We start from the raw sequence: 16,662 nt of genomic DNA on the forward strand, positions 1-16,662 counted from the left end.
TGGCTGTTCTTCGCACACACTAGGCACACTCCTGCCTCAGGGCCTTTGCACTGGCTGTTCCCTCTGCCTGGTCCCCCAGACCTCCTCATAGTTCACTTCTCATCTCCTTTGGGTCTTTGCTCAAGTATCGCCCTCTCACTATTTACTGTTTAAAACTGCAACCCAGGGACTTCCCTGGCGGTCCAGTGGTTGAGACTTTGCCTCCCAGTGCAGGGGGTGGGGGTTCGATCCCTTGTTGGGGAGCTAAGAGCCCACATGCCTCACGGCCAAAAAACCAAAACATAAAACAGAAGCAATATTGTAACGAATTCAATAAAGACTTTAGAAATGGTCCAAATAAAAAAAAAATCTTAAAAAAAAAAAGTTAGGTTTAAAATAAATAAATAAATAAAATTTAAAAACCCTGCAACCCACCCACCCCCCACCAATAGCCTGGCCTCCCCAGCTCCCTTCTCCAAGGCACTGGTCACTTTTTGTTTACCACTTTTTGTTTGTCTCCCCCAGTTAGACCAAGTTTTATGAGGGTGGGGCTCTTTGGCTGTTTCTCCCTCTGCTGTGTCCCCAGTGCCTAGATCAATTCTATGACGGGCACACAGAAGCACTCAATAAATATCTTCTGAATGAATGAATGAAATCAGTGCTATCCGCCTTCAGTGCTTTCCCAACACTCTTACGATGAAGACCTCACCAGGGACTAGGTACTGTGGCTTCTATCCACTGTTCCAGCCCCACTGGGCCCCCTCCACTTGGTCCCTCCTATACTCTGAGCTCCTCCCAGCCTCAGGGCCTTTGTACACACCTTGCCCTCTGGAATTGTTCTACCCACACACCCTGCCCCTGCCCTACTCTCGACTTCGGGTCTCAGCTTACAGATTGCTGATGCCCAGTCTAAATCAGGCCTCCCAGGCCCAGTGGCCCACAGCTCCCCACCCTCTGCCTCTAGAGCTCTCCTCATGGTTTGTAACCAGAAACGGCTAGTGTCCATCTGCCCTGGACTGTGAGCTCTTCGAGGGCAGGGAGCATGTTTGTTTTATTCAGCACGTACGTACCCAGGCCCCAGCTCAGTGCCTGGCACATACTGGACCAACTCAGACAAGTCTCCTAACTTCTCTACGCCTCAGTTTCTCCTTTGTAATAGTGGGTAAACAGCACCTCCCTCCAGGCATTGTGAAATTATTTGCGATTATGTATTCATTCACTCACTGCTATGGTCTGAATGTCTGTCCCCCAGAAATTCATATGTTGAAATCCTAACCCCCAAAATTATGGTATTAGGAGGTGTGGCCTTCGGGAGGTGATTAGGTCATAAGAGTGGAGCCCTCATGAATGAGATTATGGCCCTTATAAGAGAAACCCCAGAGAGATCCCTTCCGCCCCTCATGTGAGGTTACAACTAGAAGACCATCTATGAACCGGGACGTGGGTCCTCTCTAGACATCGAATCTGCCAGCACCTTGATCTTGGACTTCCCAGTCTCCAGAACTGTGAGTAACAAATTTCTTTTGTTTATAAGTCACCCAATACATGGCTTTTTTTTTTTTTTTGGCTGCCCCTCACGGCTTGCGGGATCTTAGTGCCCCGACCAGGGATCGAACCCAGGTCCCAGAAGTGAGAGCGCTGAGTCCTAACCACCGGACTGCCAGGGAATTCCCGGCATCTTGTTACAGTAGCCTGAACAGACTCAGACATTCACTTAATTTTATTTTTTTGAGGACCCAGTAGGTGCCAGGCCTAATGATTTTTGGTTACAAACCATCGTGACTGCTACACAGGCAGGTCCACATCTGCCTCCCTTGCAGCCTGGTAGGCCCCAGGGGCCAGGACACGCCTAACTCAGCTCTGGCCCAGTGGCAGCTCAGGGGCAAGAAGTGGTCCCCTGGGAGTCTGTTGAGTGAATGAATGAAAGTGTTGTCATGCTCTGGGGGACGGGGGCCAACTGTGTGACACTGGCCAAGTCCCCTCCTCACTCTCGTGCCTCACTCTCCCCTTACGTACAACGAAGAGGCAGGGCACCAGCCGCCATCCACGCTCTTCCGGCCTGTCCCTTCCCAAGTCCACCTGAGCAGTCCCTGTATGGCGGGCGGTGGGGTGTGATGTGTGTGCTGGGCCCTGCCACTCCCGCCCCCAACCAGGACGAGGCCTGGTGGTCTGGTCTCAACTGCCTTTCTCCCTCCTTCCTACTCCCACCCTGCCTGCTGCCATTTGTTTTCTTTCTCAGGGGTCCACGAGTGAGGGTACCCCGACGGTCCCCCTGCGTGACCACTCCCAGCACCGGCAGCCACAGCTCATCCCCATACTTTGCCCCTGTGGTCACAGGAGGCCCCTCTTGGGACGTGGAGGTGCTGTGGGTCCCAGGACTTCCCTCAAGACCCTGGCCTGGGCCCAAGCTGTCACTCACCCCTCTTCCCAAGGCAGGGGCCTGCCTTGCAGCAGTGGGGACAAGGACAGATTGAGCCCAACCCTTCAGTGTGATACCTCTGGCCCTGCTGCCTGCGGTCATTTATATCCCAGAGAATGAACCCAAAGCTCTCATGATGGTTGAACCAAGATAGGTTGGTCCTGGGGCGGGTTGGGGTGGGGGAGGGAGGCTCGGGGTCCTGGTCTCCATCCTACCTGATCTGCCACACCAGCCGCAGTGCCGTTACTGAGCAGAGAAAAGGTTTCCAATTCCTGCCAGAGATTGGAGAGATGTGGGAAGAGATGACGATTCTGCGAATGTGCTCACGGTCCCACCAGCCGGGGCAGCAGAGGAGCCCCAACCAGGCGGGTGGGGTCCGTGGTGCCCTCTGAGCTCCCTGCCCCCAGGCCTGCAGGGAGTCACCTGGGTCAGATTCAGGCGTTTTCTCCCTGCAACCATGGCCTGGGCAGAGGACTTCCACGTACACGCTCCCACTGTGAGCCCGGCACTGTGCCAGGCACCACCTCAAACCTCTCTCCCTTTGATCCCCCAGGAGCCCTCTGAGGCGGGCATAATTTCCCCCACATCCCAGATGCGGAGAAGAGGGTGGAGAGAGAAGAACTAACTTGCTCAAGGTCACGGCAGAGACTCTAGAGCCATACCCTCCCCGGCGTGCAGCTTCCTGGCCAAATGCAGGAGCCAGATGAATGCACGTGGATCTGAACGAGCCAAACAGGTACCAACATTTCAAATATGCACCACACAGGGGTGATTTGAGAACACGAGGCTAAAGGACGCCAGCTTCAACGGAGGCCACCTCCAGGGTGTTGAAATCGGCCAGGGCAGGGGACGGAGAGGGTTTGCACGGCTGGTGTCTAAGGTGAGCTAGAAGCTTTGGCTGTCCTTTCCTTTGCCAAAAGGTTCTGGAAGTCGTCCCAGGGCTTTCAGCCAACACAGGGATGAACACCTGCTGTCACCCCCTCTGTCCTGTCCTGGCCCCGGCCCCCTCATGCACATCTCCCAAAGGCTCCTGGTCACCCTCTTCAGGTCTCCCCATCTCCATCCCCGCCCAGGCCCCAGCGCCCAGGGCCCGCCTACCTGGGGCCTCTTATACGCCTTCCGAACTCGCAGCCCAAGCTTCTGAGCCAGCTCCTGACCAAGGTGAGTTACACTCTCATCCTGGGAAGGAAAGACACAGGGTAGGGTGGTTAGTCCGCCCTGACTCACGAGCTGTGCTCCGGACACCTGTGCAGCCCTGCAAGGGGGGGTCCCTGTTACCCCAGGTTATGGATAAGGAAGCAGGACCCTGGGAGGGGACGTGGGCTGCCCCAGTCACACAGCCAGTGCGTGGTAGGGCTGGGGCCAGGAACCCGTGCTTCTGTTTTTCCTTGTGTTGTGGGGAGTGGACAGGAATAATTTGGGGGTTTTATTTCAATATTTTCCTTTTGTTTCCACAATTCGTCAAGTAACAGTGTCACTGTAGAAGGCTGAAATGTTAGAGGAAGAGCAACTGCTTCCCTGGATCAGCCCCACCCTCACCCTAGGCTCCTCCCCAGGGGGAGCACAGCTAACAGTGCTGCTGTGTACGCGCATATGGACGACAAAGGATGCTTAGTTTTGCTTTGTGGGTTTTTTTTTCTTTTTTTTAATATAAGTGAGATCATATCATACCTATTATTTGTTCTACAACTTGCTTCTTTCACCAAAAAATGTCTTGGAACTGTCTGCAAGTGAGGTCACAGGGATGGAACACAGGCCCAAAGGAGCAAGGCCGTGTGAAGTCTAGAACGCGCCTGGCCCATGGTTGGTGCTGTTACAGAACCTGCATTCCTTCCTCCCTCCAGGTCTGTACTACTTTCTGTGTGCTGTGTGCCAGCCACAAGCTAGGGGCCGGGGACACCACAACCACAGGGCAGACGGGGCCCAGGCCTCACAGAGGCTCCAGTCTAGTGGGGAGACCAATCAGTAAACAGAGAAACTGACTGCAGTCCGGGCTACAAAGGGACAACGGGGATCCTGTACCTTCGTCGACCTCCCCACCTCACCGACGAACTCCTAGAGTCCAGGGTCTGGGTCACCTCTGGTCCTGATGCCCAGCAAGGAGCAGGGCCCAGTCAGTGTTTACCCATAAGGACTGGAAAGTGGGGGAATTCTCCAACTCGAAGCCAGAAGTCCTTGTTTGGATACTTTTCTCAGGGGAGTTACCGGCCCTCGCGGGGCCCAGCTCCCTGACCTGTACAGTGGGGTGAGAGCCACCCTGTCCCCCAACAAGTGGGTAGTCATGGGACCCAGATGTGGACCTGCTTCAGATGCTGGAGAATGTCGTACAGGTTGGGCGCTGGGTCATAAGAGAGGTTCTCAATTGTGAAGTAAACTTAATTGGAGAAGCAAGAATAATAAATAGAAAGTATAATACCAGTGAATGTTCTGAACACTTACTGTGTCCAGCCACTGTGCCAACTGCCCTGTGTGATTTTCTGATTCCATCCTCAGCACAGCCCTATGATGCATGGTATGTTACCACCCCCACTTTATAGGGGTGCAAACTAAGATTCAGAGGGGCTAAACTGTGTGTCCAAGGTCACAGAGCTAGTAGGTGGCAGACTCAAGATTAGAACCCAAACACAGGCCAGTTCTCTGCAACTGACATCCTTGATCACTGTGCATACAGCCTTTCTGCTTTGCCCACCCAAATTGCTTCTTCCAGCCCCACTCAAGCCCTGCGTCCTCCAGGGAGCCCTCCAGGATCCTGACCACTCCTGAACTCTCTCAGCCCTTCCTGGGCAGCATTTACCCTTCTCCAAGCCCTTTCACACCCATTATTTCAGAGATAAAGTAGGAAGGGCACTTTATAGATGTGGAACTGCTGTGCAGAGAGGGGCGGTGCTTTGTCTGAGATCATGCCAGGGCTCTGTAGTGAAGCCAGGCCTAGACCCTAGGCTTGTCTCCATTTGTCTCCCAATAGACTGTGGGTCCCTGACAGGCACAGATCTGGGCACTCCGTGGGCACTTAGTAAACAGTTGTTAAGCTGACGAATGAATGGGGGGCTGTGTGTCCAGCTGTGTGTGGGCTGGGGCAAGCAAGACCCTCGATTGTTTTTTTTCCCATTGACTGTCCCCACCTGATGACAGCCTGGACATCAGGTCCCCGCACGTGTGGCACCCCGTTTGGTGCCCACTGCAACCCTGTACTCTCAGAGTGTGGAAGTTAAGAGTCAGACTGCCTGGGTTCAAGTCTCGGCTCTGCCACCCACTAGCCGGGATCCTGGGTAAGTTTCTTTCTCTCTGTGCCTCTGTCTCCTCATCTTTAAAATGGGGATAATAATAGTGTCTATCTCTATCTCTAAGGATTGTCACAAGGATTAAGTAGGTCAATACACACTGTATTTTTAGCAACGCCTGGTGTTAATATCAGTGTCTCAGCGGAGGAAAGTGAGGCTCAGAGAGGTGTGGTGCCTGGCCCCAGAGAGGGCAGTGCAGAAGGCTGGGAGCCTGGCCTCTGCGGGCAAGGCTGCAGGGCCGCACTCACGTGGGGCAGGGCCAGGGAGCACCGGCTGCTGCACGCGTAGGCCTCCTTGTGGCGCCCCAGCTCGGTCAGGGCCCGCGCCTTGCGGAACAGCGCCCGGATGTTGTCTCCGTCCAGGCCCAGTGCCTTCTCGCTGTCCTCCAGCGCCTTCTCATACAGGCCCTGCCAGAGAGGAGCGGTCAGCCTGTTACCCTCCCTCCCCCAGCCTCCTGCCTCCCCCTGGACTGAGGACCAGCCTCCCTTCCCTGCAGAGGAGGAGGGTATCAGGGAGGGGCTGGAGAGCTCCGGGAAACAGCTCTGGCGTTCAGGCTCAGTCGAGGGCACCCGTGTGTCCAGCTGAAGGGGCTGCTGTGGGGCACTGGCAGGACATGGAGGGGAAAGGCCTTTAAACCGTACAGTGATGAGCCCGGTCACTCAGCAGACCACGGACCGAAATCCGGAAGGCAGCTCAGCGTGCAGAACGGTGGGAACGGGCATCGGGCAGACCCGTTTATCCAGAACGGGCTGGATCCTCTGCAGAGCCCACGGCAGGGCTCCCACAGGGTCAGGGAATGACTGAGTCAGTGAGCGAGGACAGAGAGGGGGAGGAGGCTGGAGACTGAGGGAGGAGCGAAGGAGGAGGAAGCTGGAAGTCGGGAGAGAGGAGTAAGGTTGAGGGCGTAAGGGGGGCAGGCACCCAGGGGCAGGGGCAGGAGAGGTTTGCAGAAAGAGGCGGTGGACACGATGAGGGCAGCAGCCCTCTGCCCTGACGGCCCACAGACTCCTGCCAGGGCCCAGGCCACCCCGAGAGTCTAACTTAACTCATCTGGGGGAGGGCTTGGGCACCAATGTCATGTAAACCTTTTTTTATTAGGTATTAGCCCTGTAAAAGCTCTCCAGGTGTGTCTGTTGTGCGCTGGGGTCGAGAGCCACGGGAGCGGACGGTGGAGCCGCAGAGGCTCACGGCGGCGGGGGCCCAGTCAGGGCAGCGGGTGCAGGAGAGGAGCTCACCATGGTGAAGTAGCAGGCGGCCCTGTTGACGTGCAGTTTGCACAGCAGCTCCCGGGGCAGGGCCACCTGGTCAGAGGCGGCGTAGTCGGCCACGTTCAGCCCCTCCACGTACTGCACCAGTGCCTGCTTGTAGTCCTTCTCTCGGAACAGGTCATTGCCCTCAGCAAACAGGTTCTGCACCAGCTTGAGCAGAAAGGCCTGCCGGGGCAGGGTGCAGGGTGGCTCAGGGGGCCTTCTCCACTCAGCCCCAGCCCTGGCACCCGGGCCCCCAGCCCCCCGCCAGGGACACTCCGCCCTTCACCTTCCCCCAGCCCAGCCCCTGAAGCTCACCTCATATTCTTCTTGCTTCAGGGGTAGGGTCGACCTATAGGAAAAGGAGAAGGACGCAAGTTCTGGGTGGGCCCAGAGTTCCCAGCCTCCCGGAGGCCCAGGAGCCAGAGCCTCAGACTAGAGACTGTGCCTAGAGCCGGCTCCCCAGCTCGGACCTCAGACATCACCTTGTGGACTGGGGTCAGGGGATAGCAGTTTTTTCTCCTTAAATCAACACCATGCTGGCCCTCTGTTTCCGACGGAAGATTGGATGAAGGTCTTGTGTTTGCCCCAGGGCCTGGCAGCCAGGCTTTCCCAGGTGCAGATGCTGAGAGAGTGCTCCAGCTCCAGCTGGCTGTCCTCTGCCTAAGAAACCAGCCCTTGGGAACGACCATGTCCCCCCAGACCAAACCTGCAACTGCAGGCCCTTGGGTGGCACCCAAAGTCCACCTCAGGGCCCCTTAGTTTGGGAGTCTCTGCACTTGTGTCCCTGCCCGCAAAACCCACACAACCCCAGCCAAGGCCCGGCACTCAGAACCTCACCCCTTATGCCAGACTCAGAAAAGCAGATGGGGTCTTATGCACCCTCTCCTGCCCATGGCCAAAGCAATGCCAGCTCAGTACAGAAGAAAGCGTCAGCCCAGGAGCCTTGACGCACATCTCTGAGGCTAAATGGCAGGGCTGGAAGGGAGCTGGGGTTTGTCTTCTGGTCTCTCATGTCACAGAGGGGAAAACAGACATTCAGAGAGGGGCAGTGACTTGCCCAAGGTCACAGAGCAGATCAGAGCCAGGGCCAGAGGGCAGGGCTGGGGCTCTTTCTGTTGCCCGGAGCCACCGCGAACACCTGGGCGAAAAAGAGCAGCCTAAGCTAGTAAGTGACAAGTGGTGAGAGGAGATGCCGGAGGTCCCCTGTGTGTGTGGGAGGAGGTGTCCCTGATTATGACTGCGGGGCCAGTCACCCGCCCTCTCACTTGCCTCCCACCATCAGAGACCAGGGCCCGGCCCTCCTGCCCCAGCACTGGCCCCACCACTCTCCTCCTAACTGGTCTCCCACCTCCAGCCTCTCCTCTTCCAGCATCAGCTTCGTCTTCAATAGGTCATACCCCGTCCTCAAGGTCGCCTCATCCTGGTGTTTAAGGCTCTACACAAGCCATCCACCCACCTGTCCAGACCACTTTATGGCTCCTACGGTGCTCTGTGCCCAGAGGTGCCTAATAAACGTTTGCTAAGCACATGAAGTCGGTACGTGAGGAAACAGTCATTTTTAAAGGAGCAGGTCCTACTATGTATGCTGCAAAGCAGTCCCTCAGGAGACCAACCTACGGGTTCCCAAGAAGCCTGTTGCTAAACCTTCTCAGAGCTCCCCTTTGGGAAGGGGAAGGAGGACACAAGGCTAACATTTATCCCAAGCACAACGACCCTGGGAGGGAAGTGGCATCATCTCCATTTCTCAGGCACTGAGACCACCAGGAAGCAGGGACACTGGGATGTGGATCTAGGTCTGGGGCTCACAGTTCCAGCTCCGCAAAAATCAGTGACTTAAAAACAGAATTCTTGGGACTTCCCTGGTGGCGCAGTGGTTAAGAATCTGCCTGCCAATGCAGGGGACACAGAATCGATCCCTGGTCTGGGAAAATCCCACAGGCTGCGGAGCAACTAAGCCCGTGCGCCACAACTACTGAGCCTGTGCTCTAGAGCCCGTGAGCCACAACTACTGAGCCCACGTGCCACAACTACTGAAGCCTGCATGCCTAGAGCCTGTGCTCCGCAACAAAGAGCAGCCCCCGCTCACCGCAACTAGAGAAAGCCCATGTGCAGCAACAAAGACCCAATGCAGCCAAAAACAAACAAATAAAAATAAATAAATTTACTAAAAAAACCCACAGAATTCTTAAAATAAATAACCAACAAGGACCTACTGTATAGGACAGGGAACTCTGCTCTGTAATAACCTAAATGGGAAAGGAAGTTGAAAATGAATAGATACTTGTATATGTATAACTGAATCACTTTGCTGTACATCTGAAACTAACACAACATTGTTAATCAACTATACTCCAATGTAAAGTAAAAATTTTTTAAAAAGACAGAATTCCCAAGGCTTGCCTTGTTCACCAGACCGGCCTCTGAATAAAACTCAGGCACTTTCCCAAAATCAAAGCCCTTGCCCACATGGAAGAAGAACCCCCAGTGAAGGGCAGCTCTGAGCCGGCCGGAGCCAGGAAAAGTGGCTGTGCTGCAAGCTGAGGGAGAGCGTGGTGTGTGAATATAAACAGGAGCAGACCGTGTGTGTGTGTGTGTGTGTGTGTGTGTGTGTGTGTGTGTGTGTGTGTGTGTGTGTGTAAAGGCAGGTCGCGTTTTGCAGGTCTCTATGAGAGAACAAAATTGGGGAGTATATGAGGGTGTGTAGATGCAAATCCCAGTTCTGTGGGGAGTCGTACTTAAGAAAAAGAACACAAAATGAGAAACAAAGAATTGCTTAGGGAGCCTTTCGGGGCTTCAGAAAGGACCCGCGCAAGCGAGGGGCCAGGAGCTTATGCTTCATTAGCACCACGATAAACACGCCTCTGAGGGTCCATTTCAGAGAGAGAAAAGAAAAGGGTGAGTAAAAATATTTTACGTGTAAAGAAAAAGATGAAAAAACAAACACGGCATGTGGGTACAGGGGGCAAATAATGCAAAGAGAGGTGGGCTTGGAGACAGCGAGACCCAGGTTAGAATTCCGTCATTTAATAGCTGTGTGACTGTAAACACGTTTCTTAACCTCTCTGAGCCTCAGTTTTCTCATCTGCAAAACGGAGACAAGACCACCTGCTTTACTGGGCTGCTGTGAAGATTAGAGAGATGACGGATGTGAAGGGCCCAGCACGGAGCCAGAAAGACATGCTCAGTAAGCAAGAACTAGGGATTTATTATAAGATGTGCACAGACAAGCAAGAGAATTAACAGGGAGCGTAGGAGCAGGCATGGAGGCGGAGAGTAAAAGGATATGCCAGATGAGACCAAAGGGTAACCAGGGCCAGGGAGCGCAGATGTGCGGGGCAGGTTCACGGCTCAGGGTTAGGGGTAACTCCGGCCCCTGCCATGCCAGCCCCTTCCCAGCCTGTCCCACCTCCCCGCTCCCCAACACACAGGCAGCCTGAGAGCGCGTGCTCTGGGGATGCCTCAGAGGACCCTGCCCAGCCGGGCCCACCACACACTCACTGAATGAACTGCAGCCCCTTCTCGATGTCCGCTTTCCGTCTCTGCCTCTCCATCAGTCTCTGGGGAGAGAACACAGTCCATCAGGCAGTCAGCGGGGGCCAGTCACCGTCCAACCCCCAAGCCCCCAACGTGTGCTCCCTCACTCCCGTGCTCACCCCACCTCACAGGTGCCAGGGCGGGTGGCAGGAGTGTCCCCGAGGGCAGTGACCTGTCTCGAGGTCTACACAAAGTGTCTGAACCAGGTACACAGCTCTGCCCTCCACACCCACATCCCACTGGACCCTGAGTTTGCACAGTGACTTTGATGGGCCCAGCCTGCTTGGAGGCCACCTGCCCTTTCCCATGCATGGCTGGGGCTGCAATACTGCACGGGATACCCTCAAGTTCAAGGGAGAAACCTTGTTTCACCACTAAGCACAGTTTGGGGAGAAGAGACACAGAAAAACAATGCCGATGATCACAGCTACAATGTAGCACCACACGTGGGCCAGGCACTCTGTACGAGGGTCTCACTGAATCTGCCATGAGGCGAGTGTCATTTTGTCCCCATTTTACCAAGGAGGAAACCAAAGCTCAGGGAGCCCCCTTCATGAGCTGGCTGGCCCCCACTGCACCAGGCCGGGGTGGCCCGGTACCTGCACCATCTCGGCGAGGTGGAGGGAATTCCCCACGTTACGGATGAGGGAGACGGAGCCTCAGCAAGGCTGAGGGATGGCCCAAAGTTGCACAGCAAGTGAAAGGCACTGAACTCGTACAGGGATGTGCTCCGGAGATGAAGGGAGTGAAAACTGAAGGCGGGGGTGCTTAAGGAGAAGGGAGGCTCAGACAGAGCAGCTAGGGGTCTGGTACCTCCAGGGTGAGCCCCCGGGAGCTGGGAGCTCATGGCCAGATACAGACAGCCCACCTGGCTCCCCTTCCCTGCAACCATGGAGGTCAGCTGGTCCCACGCAGTGACAGCCAGGAGGGGGCTGGGCCTTCCCCGGGTCAGAATCTGAGGCTGGGGTGCCCACGGCCCAGCTGGCCAGCACCTTCTGCCCCAGCCATTCATGGGCCCTTTCCATGCTCTGCCCCATCAAACCGTTACTGCAAGAGGATACGGGCAAGGCCGGGAGGTGGGACTGCCCAGCCCGGGACTGGGGGACGCTTTGTACCTCGGCCCCCGCACAGCATCCACAGAGGGCCGGTATGCGGACACAGGGAGTGGATCCTCACTGCCTCACTGGCAAAGAGGTGTAAAAAGGTGTGAAAAACACCAGCTACTTTGGGGAGGCAGCAAGTGTATCCAATTGACACCTTCCAAAAATTCTCTACTTCCTTGTCCTTTATTGCCACCTGGGTTCTACAACGTTGTCTTCGCATAAGGTAAGCAGTCAGGGGTCACTAAGCCCGTTTTACAGATGAGGAAAGTGGGGCACGAAGAAGTGAACTCTCTTTCCCAAGGTCACTCGACCAGTGAGCGGGCAAACAGGGCTGGAACCCAGCTTGTCAAGGGCCACATCCTGCCCCACACTCTGAGCTGTGAGACGCCGTGTGGCCCGGGGCCAGCAGGGTGTCCGTGAGGCTCCAAGGAGACGAGAGTATGGGAGCCAAGAGCTCAGGCCACCAGAACCTCCCTCCTCCCGCTTGTCCTTCCCAGGATGGGTAGAGCCACACTGCGTCTTCAGGCTCCCAGAACACTGTCGCGCACAGCAGCTCCCCACCCCAGGCAGGGCCAGGGCCACTGGCAAGGGCTCACTACACGCCTGCTTGCCCTGCCAGGGCCTTGGGCCAGGGCTCTGGACTCAGACCTGGGTGTGAAGGCCAGCATGTGCACACAATGTGACTTTGGACCTCAGTCATATTCCTGATGGGGAAAGTGGGGCTGATGGCACTCCCACCGCATTGGCTGTCCTGAGAGGTTAGACTCGTGCAGAGCGCCTGGCTCAGAGCAACAGTCCGACAACCGCGGAAGTGTGTGTCCTCCAGCACCGCCCCTCCCTCCTGCCAAAACCTCTGCAAGTGTCTCCTGGGATGGACACAAAGATCCTGTTCTCCTGCAGGAGGCAGGCTGCAGTGGCCCTGGGCCGCCTGTGCCTCGCCGAGCAGGTCTCTTGGTCGGTCTCTCTGTCCTCAGTGTCCCTGTCTGTGACACAAGCTCTCATCATCCTCACGCCCATGCCCCACGCAGGCTTCCAGCCGGAACAGGCTGCTGGGCTTTCCTGTCTCCTAGCCTGCGCCTCTGCAGTTCCTTCCACCTGTGCAGCCATGCTCCTCTCAATCCTGTGAACGAAATTCCATCCATCCTTCAAAGCCTGGCTCCTCCATGGAGCCGCTCCTGGTCCCGTCGACACGACCATCACACACTCATTCACCCTATTTCCTGGGGACCTGGGGTCAGGCCCAGTCCTTGCCCTGGAAGAGAGGGTCTTCAGGTGGGGAAGACAAGGGTGCACCGATCACCACACAGGGAGGCCCGGCACCGGCAGGGGAGCTGTGGGATGGGGGAAGGTGCCGCTGGCCGTCACACACAGGTGTAGCCACAGCTGCCACGCCCATTCCCTCCACACCACCTGCCCCAGACAAGGACCAGCCTCCTCACTGCCCCCATCTCCTCAAGGTCATCACAGGGGTCTTTCAAACCACAAATCAGACTCTGTCCTATCCAGCCCGGAGCCTCTCTTTACCTTTCCAGCTGGTCCAGCTCCCCACACCATCTTTTCCAACCCCGGCCCGGCAGGACGGCTCCCGCAAAGAAGGGTGGCGAGAAGAAGAAGGGCTGGTCCACCATCAACGAGGTAGCGACCAGAGAATACTGTCAACATTCACAGGCACATCCATGGGGTGGGTTTCAAGAAGCGCGCCCCTCGGGCACTCAAAGAAATCCAGAAATCTTCCACAAAGAAGATGGGAACTCCAGATGGACGCATTGACACCAGGCTCAACAAAACTGTCTAGGCCAGAGGAACAAGGAATGTCCCATACCGTATCCGTGTGTGGTTGTCCAGAAAACATAGTGAAGAGTCACCAAACCAACTCTGTAAGTTGGTTACTGAGGTACCTGTCACCACTTTAAAAAAATCTACAGTTAATGTGGATGAGAACTAACTGGTGATCGTCCAATAAAGTTACAGAACCACACACACACACACACAAATTCCCCACACCAGCCCATGCCTCGTGGGAACACCTGACCTATTACGCTCCCTCACCCCCAACCCCCGGCCCCGTTCAGCCCAAAGTCCTCTCAGAAAACCTCAGTGGTCAGACGCATGTCTGAGTCAGTTCTCTAGGCCCTGAGGTCTGAGCAAACAGAAACAAATGCTGCCTGTGACCATCCCAGTGGTAATTCCTGATAAGACTGAAGTCCATGCCGGGGAATAAGCATTCTCTGCCCCAGGCAGCATGAAGAAGGCTCCTCACCCGGTGGGCGTGAATCCACTTCTCTAACCACCAAAATCCCAAAGGAGCTGTGCAGCCATGGACGTGGGCTATGGAGAGGGGTTCGGATCCCCCGAGGGGCAGTTTCCTGCTGGGTAAATTGGAGATTACAACTAGCACCCATCAACAGGATTAATACATAGAAGGCACTCATTTCAGGGCCTGGTATACCAGACACTTAATAAATGGTGGCTATTAGATCAAAATTCCTGTGCTGGACATTCAAGTCAACGTTTGCCATATGTCCATTACATGCAGATGAGAAGGCCAGGGTGCCTTCCCTACTCAGGCCTTACAACCTAGTTAGAGGCATACAAAGATATCCCAGCAGCTGTACCCCAAACCAGGCTCCTGTGGTAAACAGGCTGGGATGAGGCACAAAGAAAGTGGAAGCTCCTCAAAAGGGGCAACGTCTGAATTGGGTTTTGAAGGTTGAGTAGGAGTTGGCTCCTTGGTGTCAGGGAGGGCAGGCCTTCTGGTGGGCTGCATGTGATGGTTTATGAAATCACTGTCATCTTCCACATTTTATCTGATCCTGACTGTGGGCTGGACCATGCTGGGACCCACATTTGAGAGATGGGGAGAGTGAGGCTCAGACGGCTCACAAGGCCTACAACTGCTGACTTTAGGTTGGTAAAGACACTGCTGCCCTCCCCCCTCAAAGGCACAGTAGAGGCGGAACCGCTCAGCAAACTTCCCAGGCACCTGAGCCTGTGCTTGGTGTCCGTGAGCGCTTGTGTCCCACAGAAGGCAGATGTGTCTGTGGAGTGACTAGGGGGAAGGCTCCCACACAAAAATATGTTTCTCTCAATTTCCTGTTCCAGGATCTATATATCGACCACTCTAGATTCATTTTATTGAGTGTAAAGTTCCCAGGCCAGGGCTGGCAAATAGATTTCATCTCATTAGCAAAACTGCCAGTCACCTAATGCCCCACACGCCTCCCTTTTCCTCAGTTTCCCTGCCCTGGGAAGAACATTTTTATAGGTGGTTGTTATGAATTAAATGTTTGTGTCCCCAGTAAATTAATATGTTGAAGCCCTAACCCCTAGTGTGACTGTACTTGGAGAAGGGGCCTCTGAGGAAGTAATTCAGGTTAAATGTGGTCACGAGGGTAGGGCTCTGATCCAGAAATTTCTTCTGGTAGCCTGGCTAGACGAATACAGATTTTGGTATTGAGAAGTGGGGTGCTGCTATAACAAACAGTAGAAATACAGTAAAAATAAAAACAGTAAAAATACAAAAGTGGCTTTGGAGCTGGACGATGAGTAGAGGCTGAAGGAGTTTTGAGGTACATGCTAGAAAAACCCCCAGACTGCCATGAAAGGACTGTTGGTAAAAATACGGACACTAAGGCAATTCTGGTGAGACCGCAGATGAAAATGAAGGACAGGTTATTGGAAACTGGAGGAAAGGTGATCCTTGTTAGAAAGTGGCAAAGGACTTGGCCGAATAGTGTTCTAGCGTTCGGTGGAAGGTAGACTTTGCAAGCGATGAAACAATATTTAGCAGAGGAGCTTTCTAAGCCAGGTATGGGAGTTGTGGCATGAGTCCTCCTTACCGCTTACGGTAAAACACGAGAGAAGAGAGATGAATTGAAGAAGGAATCGTTTAACAAAAGGAACCAGAACTTGAAGAATCAGAACATTCTCAGCTTATCCATATTGCAAAAAATGAGAAGGAGTGTTCTGAAGAGAACACCTAGGGTGTGGCTGAACAACCGTGTGGTAAGGAGATCAGTATGCATCAAATCAGCCATCAGCAGAAGTCGGAAACAGAGATGGGATTATACCAGCAGAAATAATTCCAGTTTGAACTAAAGGGGACAGAGAAGGCTGGATGACGGAATGCAGGAAGGCTGCAGGACTTCTGGAAGGAATTCTACAGGACAGGATCATAGAGCCATTTGGCTGCAAACATGCTCTATCCTTTAAGAAAAGGGAAATATAACCCCAAAGATAATTCAGAGATCATCAGGGCTGCCTCCTTGGTTTCAAAGGGTGGGGCTACTGCCTCCTTTTCAACAGACCCAGAGCCTTGGGGGGCAAAGTGCTGGAAGAGCTGTGGGGGTGATGCTGTGCCCCAGTGGGCCGGGAAGGGGGAGCATCAAGCCAAAGATGCTTCTCCAGCCTGAAAATCGAATGGAATTTGCCCCATTGGGCTTTGGACTTGCCTGGATGGAACCTGTGACCTCTTTCCTCTTTCCGATGAATCCCTTTTGGAATGGAAACGTCTATCCCATGCCTGTCCCACCACTGTATTTTGAAACCTTCTAACTTGTCTGGTGTCATAAGTTCACAGCTGGAGAGGAATCCTGCTTCAGGATGAATCACACCTCCAGTCTTAACCGTATCGGATTCAGATGAGACTCTGAACTTGAGACTTGATGCTGGAATTAGTTAAGAATTCGGGCGCTGTCGGGATGGAATGAATCCATTTTGCATGTGATAGAACATGAATTTGGTGGGGGGGGGGCAAGGGCAGAATTGATAGATGGAATGTTTGTGTCCCCCCGAAAACCTTATGTTGGAAGCCCTAACCCCCAATGTGACTGTTTGGAAATAGGGCCTCAAAGGAGGTAATTAAGGTTAAATGGGGTTATAAGGGTAGGGTCCTGATCTGCTAGGATTAGTGTCTTTATTAGAAGAGACACCAGAGAGTTCTCCCTCCCTCTCCCCGCAAGCAGGCATCACCAAGGAAAGGCCAGATGAGGCCACAGTGAGAAGGCAGCCAGCTGTCTGCAAGCACAAGAGAGCTCTCACTAGAAACCAAATCCGCCAGCACCTTGATCTGGGTCGTCCACCCTCCAAAACTGCGA

The 16,662-nt window shown here is 54.4% G+C and overlaps 1 protein-coding gene and 1 pseudogene across 1 annotated transcript in view; one reads left to right on the plus strand and one right to left on the minus strand.

Annotated features, from left to right (window-relative positions):
* The window catches only part of ZC3H7B (zinc finger CCCH-type containing 7B), a 53,612-nt gene that overhangs the window by 22,628 nt on the left and 14,322 nt on the right, over window positions 1-16,662 (minus strand). The window contains exons 2-7 of the mRNA XM_030855837.2: window positions 10,428-10,486; window positions 7,245-7,278; window positions 6,915-7,112; window positions 5,928-6,086; window positions 3,497-3,577; window positions 2,614-2,670 (exon numbers count right to left, since the gene is read on the minus strand). Of these exons, the coding sequence (XP_030711697.1) occupies window positions 2,614-2,670; window positions 3,497-3,577; window positions 5,928-6,086; window positions 6,915-7,112; window positions 7,245-7,278; window positions 10,428-10,480 (582 nt within the window). The 5' untranslated portion in view covers window positions 10,481-10,486. The remainder of the gene's footprint in view (window positions 1-2,613; window positions 2,671-3,496; window positions 3,578-5,927; window positions 6,087-6,914; window positions 7,113-7,244; window positions 7,279-10,427; window positions 10,487-16,662) is intronic.
* Window positions 12,438-13,511, plus strand: LOC115853080 (large ribosomal subunit protein eL31-like; annotated as a pseudogene).

This window comes from Globicephala melas, chromosome 10 (genome assembly GCF_963455315.2).
Source record: "Globicephala melas chromosome 10, mGloMel1.2, whole genome shotgun sequence".
NCBI lineage: Eukaryota > Metazoa > Chordata > Mammalia > Artiodactyla > Delphinidae > Globicephala > Globicephala melas.